General features: G+C 33.9%; 1 protein-coding gene across 1 annotated transcript; it reads right to left on the minus strand.

The window, feature by feature from the left end:
- Positions 1–3,390: 3,390 nt before the first annotated feature.
- On the minus strand, positions 3,391–4,974 carry LOC132799511 (uncharacterized). The gene is made up of 2 exons (XM_060811561.1): positions 4,856–4,974; positions 3,391–4,362 (listed from the first exon to the last, which is right to left on the minus strand). The coding sequence occupies exons 1-2, from the start codon at positions 4,898–4,900 to the stop codon at positions 4,081–4,083; spliced, it is 327 nt and encodes a 108-aa protein (XP_060667544.1). The 5' UTR covers positions 4,901–4,974; the 3' UTR covers positions 3,391–4,080.
- Between the last annotated feature and the right edge of the window lie 3,908 nt (positions 4,975–8,882).

Genomic DNA, 8,882 nt, shown 5'->3' on the forward strand with positions numbered 1-8,882 from the left:
AACCTAAAAAATCAAAATAATTGTAAGAATCAAGGGATACATATCACATGCCCCTTCTTTTTTTTTTTTTTTAAATTTTGTGAAAAGTGGTTAAAATAGTAAAAATATAAAAATAATTAAAATACAAAAAAACTAAAATTAGCTCCATCCAAAATAATTAGAATACAAAAATTTAAAATAAATATTTTTTCATAACAAATTAATTACCAAATAAATTAAATATTATCTCATTGACATATTTTTACATAATTTGTAAACTATTATATTTTTTTTATAACAAATTTAATATTAATTAAACTTCCATTAATGCATACTCATTGAGATGGAAGTTGATGTCCTCTTGTTGACGATATTTCACCCTCATACTGCATATGAAAAAATTAAAAAAGTTATTAACACTTATGCAAAATAAATAAAATATTAATCATTATTAATTTTGTAATTTAGTAGAATATTACTTTCTTAAGATTTGGCGAGGCACATTTCTCCTAATTAAAAGTGAAAAACACATAATGAAGCAGATCAAAAAAACAATTTAATGAATAATAATAAATGTCATAAATATTACTTAAAACATAAGTTAATAAATATACGTACCAATTTATTTAGAAGATATTGTTTACCCATATCCCCTTACAGTCATTACGAACATAGTCACTCTCACATTCATCCTCATTATCATTTTCATCAACACTTGACAATTGTATGGCAAATGGATTGTGAGCCATCATAGTATTGCCAAGAACACCTTCTTCAACCAATTATTCTTCAACAAAAGTACAATGTCGTGGTGGAGTTTAAAAAACAGACCATCTCGAATCAAATTAATCAACATAAAATATTTGTTGAACTTGTGAAGCCATGATGAATGAGTCAGATTTATATCTAATTTTATTAAAGTTAACACATGTAAACCCCATCTCATTAACATACTGTCAGCACATGACTCACCATGCCAAATCCATCGCCGATAGTTGACATAAACCCATTCCAATATATATGGCCTTTAATATCCCTAATAGTATGGATTTTTGTATTCCCACATTGCATGCAAGGACACCGTATGACATTACAATCATTGGCATTCTCCATGCTAAATTTCAAAAATTCACTCACCCCCTTAGCAAAATCGCTTAAGGTTCTATCTTTTGTTATCCATGATTTATCCATTTTCCTATCAATCTAAGCAGAATAATGTCAAACAATATCATAAACAAATTATCGACAAAAGCAAGATTAAGAAAATCCAATGAATCTAACCTCCGGTTATAATGAAAAAATAAATAAATAAAAAATAACCCAACCCACCACATGTCACCGCCAATCATAAAGAAAAAAGAAACTCACCGAAACCACGGAGACGAAGAAAGAAGAAGCCAAGCTAACCACGAGGGCGACAATGGAAATCCAGCTTCCAGATAGCAATGCAGGCAAATGGAAACTTAAACCCGAAATATCCCACTCTTCAAGTCTCTCTGAGATTGCTTCCAATTTTAACATTTATTAGGTAGTGTACTAACATCTATTTTGTAAAAAGAAATGGTATTCATACGCCCGCGTAAAATTTTAATATGCGCCAAAAATTTTCAAAAAATGGCAAAACAGGCAACCCATTTAAATCAATTATGTCGCTAAAGGTTAGACGTGACAACGGATCAGGCGACGCAATGACATTTTTAGAGTCAGCTATTTTTTTTTAATTCTTTAAATTTTTTTTCGAAGTTCGGTTTATTTTCTACTTAATATGGTTTATTTTCTGTGTAAACTTGCAAGTATCTTAAATTGTTTTTTTTTTTTTTCTTATCAAACTAGAGGAAACAGCGACGCATTGTCTTCAGATAGTGTTGCCTATTCTTTTATTTATGTTTTTAAACCATTTAAATAGGATTTTGTACTTTATTTGAGTTTAAAATTTGCATTTGCTTTTAAAATATGCAACTCTGATAAATGTTCCTGTTATGTCTCCAAAATTTTAAGAACAGGCGATGCAGTTGCATTTAAAAGAGTCACCTTATACCCTAGAATTTAAATTTATTTTTAAGATTTAATTAGTTTTTTAAAATTTCATCTACAAATATTTTCATGTAGCATTCCAATGAACATCAATCCCATTGATCTAAAAACAGAAAACAGTTTTATCAATGTTCTTTTCAATTATTCACATATATGTGTATACACAAAACACAAAAACACATCTCTTATGACCTAATTTGAGATAGGGTATATCAATTGTAAATTGATCTAGTGCAACAAGGACTTATAGTCTAATTGCTTAACATAAGTATGTTCAGCGAGATGAACTTTCAGGTTTTGGATATCGGTGATAATTTATTTGAATTTAAAATTTATAATAGATTAAATTTTTTTTGTTTTATTTTTAAATAACAAGCGACGAATTAAATGATACATGGGTCGCCATATAATTTAAGGCGATCCATTCTAAAGGGAACAGGCGACGCATCAATTTCACTCCGAGTCGCCTGTACCTTTTTTTTTTTTTTAATCAATCTGATTTTCTTACAACTTCAAATAACTAGTGAAAATATTTAAGCAACATAACTAAGCTGGCATTTTTTCTTTTATTTATTTTTTGATCATATGAACAGGCAATGCAGACGCTTTGTTATGCATCGCCTATTGCCTTTTATTTTTTATTTTTTAAATTAATCTAGTTTCTTTCAACTTCAAATAGCCAGTAAAAATATGTAAGCAATATACCTGAGCTAATTTTTATTTTTTTTAAGATAAAATGAACAAGCGACGCAGACCTTTCATTACATGTCGCATGTTCTCATATATATATATATATATATATATTGTTTTAATCAATATGATTTTCTTTCAACTTTAAATAAACAGTGAATATATTTAGAACTAGTTTTTTCTTCTTTTTTTTTTTTTTTTTAAGATATTGGTAACAGGCGACGCATAGATATCATTATGCATCGCCTATTATCTTTTTTTTTTTTTTATCAATCTAATTTTATTTTAACTTCAAATAACCAATGAAAATATTTAAGTAACATAATTGAACGGGTTTTTTTTTTTTTGTTACCAATATTTAAGATATTGGTAACAGGCGATGCACATGCTTCATTATACATCGCCTGTTTCTTTTTTTTTTTTGTTCTTTTAATCAATCTAATTTTACGTCAACTACAAATAACTAGTGAAAATATTAGAGCAACATAACTGAGCTGTTTTTTTTTTTTTTTTTTTTTTTTTTTAAGATAATGGTAACAGGCGATGCATAGGCTTCATTATGAGTTGCCTGTTCTCTTTTTTTTTTTTTTTTTTTTTTAATCAATTTAATGTTATTTCAACTTTAAATAACCAATGAACTTAACATAAGTTTCAAACCATTCATGTAAAACTGGAGAAGGATGCAGATATGAAACAAGCCATAAAAATTTATTTAACTACGAAATAGCATACATAGACAACGAGAAGAATAATAGTACAAACATAGAAGATACATCATTCAAGGTCATAGCCTCTACAATTTGCCATATAAAGGCATTCACAAACTTCAAACTACAATCCGTTATTTTTTATTATATCTCTTGATAGGATTTTCCTTTAAAGTTTGATTTTTCTCATCATCTGCTTCTACAATTTATTGGTCAGTAGAAGCACTTTTGGCAACACCTTCTTCGTTGGCCTTAGAGTTTTGGTCACCATTTTGGTTACCATGGTATATGGGCCACCTGGACGATGGATCGACAGATTGTCCATTTTGGTTACCATGGTATATGGGCCATTTAGACAATGGATCGACAGATTGTCCATTTTGGTATATGGGCCACCAGGACGATGGATCGACAGATTTTCCATTTCGGTATATGGGAAACCGGGATGATGGATCGATAGATTGTCCATTTTGGTTACCATAGTATATGGAAAATCGGGACAATGGATCGATAGATTGTCCATTTTGGTTACCATGGTATATGGGAAACCGGGACGATGGATCGATAGATTGTCCATTTTGGTTACCATGGTATATGGGAAACCAGGAGGATGGATCAATAGATTGTCCATTTTGGTTACCATGGTATATGGGAAACCGGGAGGATGGATCTATACCTGGTATATGGGAAACCGGGAGGATGGATCGATAGATTGTCCATTTTGGTTATCATGGTATATGGGAAACCGGGACGATGGATCGACAGATTGTCCATTTTGGTTATCATGGTATATGGGAAACCGGGACAAAGGATCGACAGATTGTCCATTTTGGTTACCATGGTATATGGGAAACCGGGATGATGGATCAATAGAAAGATCTTTGGCTACTTGCTCCACAACAATCTTCACATATTCAACAGGTTCTTTCCTTGCTATGACGATGCTTGACAACTGTAATCAAATATATAAGAGTAATGATCAAAGTAAACAAATTGTTAATATTTTTTCTCAATAAAATCAAAAGCATAATGTATATGCATAAATCATATGTTTCCCATTTCATCATGCTATTTTCAGGGAATTGGATTTGTAGCATAGGAGAAATGCTTACCAAAATAAGTAATATGAGGTCATGAAGAAGGGCAAATATGTGTTTTCATCATTAATATCAACTTAAGAAAAATGTCTAGTAATTCTTTCCAAGTTGACTAGCATACTAGTTAATATCATGAAAATTTGTTTCTAGACAGTTTATCACATAGCATCATCAGAAAAAAGGGTTTAGTAATAAATCTTAGACAGAGACAAAAAGATTTTTTTTGGCCACAAATACATATTTTAATGATAATTTTTATGTTTATAGCTAAATGTTTTTTTTATCATATATGGATTAGACTACATTTAGTGACACGGTATTGACAAAATATGACCTTGTGATGCTTACCAGAAGAAGTGAAGAGAAGGCTAGGAGAGCAAAGAAACTTTTCATCTTGATGACAAATTGGATTTGGAAAAGCTCGAAGTGCTAAGGTGCTTTGTTGCTGAATGGTGAAGAGGCTATCGTAGCTCTCAGTATTTATAGACATACCAGGCATGGGCTATTGATCACTCTACGTGTAAAAACAAATATTACATTATCTAAAGTGATAATTACAAGACTACCCTCAACTTTTGCCTCGATTTGTTCGACAGGCTTTTTCATTTTATGTCCAATTGGTCACTCTCCCCTGCTATTCAAATATATATATATATACTAGGTATGGCCACGCGCGATGCACGTGGTTTGAATTAAAATTTGAATGTTTAATAGCTTTGAAGTAATATGGAAAAGTTTGAATAAAAAATTTGTTAAATTAGTTTTTTTAATTAACATTTTTCAATTTGTTTAGAAGGATTTAATCTTAAATTATTAACAAACATAAAGAAATTAATCATTTTATCCCAAGTTTTTCATAAATTTAATATCCAAATCGCATCATAAAATATCCGGTGTATAGGTGTCCGGTGTATCATATATATTCTAATGGAATTGACCTCAATCCCTAAAAAAACAAAACAATCATATATGTTCAAAAGCATGATTTCAAATATATAAAAAATGACCAGAAAATTTAAAATAAATAAATAAATAAAAATAACATCAATAATATAAGTAACATACATTGAGCTTACCTATTTGAAGAATTTACTAAACTCAACAATTCATGAAATACAACATTTTTGGTCAATGTATAATCATAACCATAATGCATGCCATACCACAACCCCTGACACCTGTATGGCAAAATAAAAAAAGAAGCATAAAATGTGGATCTCACCAGTATGGCAACTGTTGAAGATCAAATATGTGATGGAACATTTCTTCATTTCTTCATTTTACATTTATTTTTTGATACATATTGGATCAAAACTAACTGATGTCTGGCCGAGCTAACTTATGTCTGGCCGAGCTAAGTTGTGTCTGGCCGAGCTAACTGATGTCTGGCAGAGCTAAGTTGTGTCTGGCCGAGCTAACTGATGTCTGGCCGAGCTAAGTTGTGTCTGGCCGAGCTAACTGATGTCTGGCACAGCTAAGTTGTGTCTGGCCGAGCTAACTGATGTCTGGCAGAGCTAACTGATGTCTGGCCGAGCTAAGTTGTGTCGGTTCAAGCTAACTGATGTCTGGCCGAGCTAAGTTGTGTCTGGCCGAGCTAAGTTGTGTCTGGCCTAGCTAACTGATGTCTGGCCGAGCTAACTGATGTCTGTCCGAGCTAAGTTGTGTCTGACCGAGCTAACTGATGTCTGTCCGAGCTAAGTTGTGTCTGGCCGAGCTAACTTCTGTCTGGCTGAGCTAACTGATGTCTGGCCGAGCTAACTGACGTCTGTCCGAGCTAAGTTGTGTCTGGCCGAGCTAACTGACGTCTGTCCGAGCTAAGTTGTGTCTGGCCGAGCTAACTGATGTCTGTCCGAGCTAAGTTGTGTTTGACCGAGCTAACTGATGTCTGTCCGAGCTAACTTATGTCTGGCCGAGCTAAGTTGTGTCTGGCCGAGCTAACTGATGTCTGTCCGAGCTAAGTTGTGTCTGGCCGAGCTAACTGATGTCTGTCCGAGCTAAGTTGTGTCTGGCCGAGCTAACTTATGTCTGGCCGAGCTAAGTTGTGTCTGGTCGAGCTAAGTGATGTCTGGCCGAGCTAAGTTGTGTCTGGCCGAGCTAACTGATGTCTGGCCGAGCTAAGTTGTGTCTGGCCGAGCTAACTTCTGTGTGGCCGAGCTAAGTTGTGTCTGGCCGAGCTAACTTCTGTGTGGCCGAGCTAAGTTGTGTCTGGCCGTTTTTGGCTTGCGACCACTAGATTCGATCGTCTCTTGAAGAGACACAAGCCAAAGTGATGGAATGGCAGAAACGAGGAACACAAGGAATGGGGCGGGCGAGAAAAGAATGCGTAAAACGATCGGAAAACTTTGAAAGGGCATAACTTTTGATCCGACCGTCGGATCGGGGCCCATAATATATCAAAAGAAAGGGAATTTGAAGGGGAATGCAGTGGCAGGTCCCGAAAGGGACCTGTCGGCCCGATTTTCAAAAACAAACCACTTTTAAGTGCCCAACAAGGGATTTCCATCCATTTGAGGGAAATTCCATTTTTTCTTTTTTAAAATTGGGACATGTTCAGGATTTTAGAATTCGAATTTCGACATGGGGCATCATGGTTCTTGCAGAGGGTGATTCCCCCAAGCCGTCCTTGGGTCGATATGTCCATGTTTTTTAATGTTGTAAAGTGCATAAGAATAATGTCATTGCAATTTTATTGCAACTTATGCTTAAGCCTTGTTGATTGTGTTGATTGCTTAAGCATTGTGAGCCCCATGAGGTCTTGTGTTCGAATCTTAGAAAGAGCAATTATTTTTTACTTTGGTTTTTTTTTCTTCTATAGACGTAAAAACTTGTTATTTTTTAAAGAAAGAGCTAAGTTGTGTCTGGCCGAGCTAACTTATGTCTGGCCGAGCTAAGTTGTATCTGGCCGAGCTAGCTTATGTCTGGTCGAGCTAACTGATGTCTGGCCGAGCTAAGTTGTGTCTGGCCGAGTTAACTGATGTCTGGCCGAGCTAACTGATGTCTGGCCGAGCTAAGTTGTGTCTGGCCGAGCTAACTGATGTCTGTCCGAGCTAACTTGTGTCTGGCCGAGCTAAGTTGTGTCTGGGCGAGCTAACTGATGTCTGTCCGAGCTAACTTGTGTCTGGCCGAGCTAACTGATGTCTGTCCGAGCTAAGTTATGTCTATCCGAGCTAAGTTGTGTATGGCCGAGCTAACTGATGTCTGTCCGAGCTAAGTTGTGTCCGAGACATGGGTGTCCGATATAAAATATCCGATGTATGGGTGTCCGATGTATCAGCCTCCACCACTTGAATACTTAAAACAGGTCTTTTATCTTTAGGTATGGACACGCTCTTTTGAGAATGAATTACTTTCTAGATAAAGGCACCAAGATTGCATCACCAACTCTTAGATGAACAGAAAATCTAGAAAAGCAGAAAATTTGAAAAAGCAAAAACCATTATTGTTCGTAAATAGATTCTAGCTTCATCCTTTCAATTTTATTTGTTTTTTATACACCAATCAATATTGAGATGTTTTAGATATTTAGTGAGAATAAATTAATTTTAAAACTAATGAAAACATAAACAATTTATTTTGATTCTAGTCCATTATCATGAAATTTAATTTATTCATGGATTTATATATTAACTAAAAGAAACACAAAAAATAAAAAATGATCATAGGAAATATAAGTACAATCATAAAAACTCATAATTACTATTTTACTTTCGTTAAACAAAAAGTTGTCATAAAATACTTGTGTCATAGATGAATCTATCTTAGCATCATTGCTATCTTCCTAAGATAAATTGCAAGATTTAATAGAAATGTATTAGGTTATACCTAAATCAATTTCTATTACATCTTGCAATGTACAAAATAATAATATTAGTGTAACTATCACAGTATAGTCTAAATATGCTATAAATTCACAAAAGACTGATAATAATCTACTTATGAACTGATAGTAATCTATCATGTCCACATTAACAAAAAGATGGTTCCCATGATAACGAATTAAGCATTGTCTTTAAGCTCGGCAAACTGCTTCCTACTCCCTTCACCAAATTGTAATTGAGAACTTTCAAGATTCAGCGCTATTGGATCTGCCTCACCTGCACTTTTGGAAATCATCAGCTTTAGTTTCTTGAAGTTCATAAATACATGTTGGTTTTTTATATATCAATATGTGATATTGGGTGAAGAACTGAAATATAAATCATATGCATGTGCACACAAAAGCAATGAAAAATGCAAAGATCCATGCACAATGAAATTCATGAACTCACAAAGGAATGGAAAAAATTAAAGTTACCAATTTTGTAGTGAATAACACAATCCTCAGGTTCTTTGTCGTCCCTGATAAAGAGAGTAGGGGGAGAGAAAAGCTGAAAAC

The sequence above is a fragment of the Ziziphus jujuba genome, chromosome 9 (genome assembly GCF_031755915.1).
Source record: "Ziziphus jujuba cultivar Dongzao chromosome 9, ASM3175591v1".
Taxonomy (NCBI): domain Eukaryota; kingdom Viridiplantae; phylum Streptophyta; class Magnoliopsida; order Rosales; family Rhamnaceae; genus Ziziphus; species Ziziphus jujuba.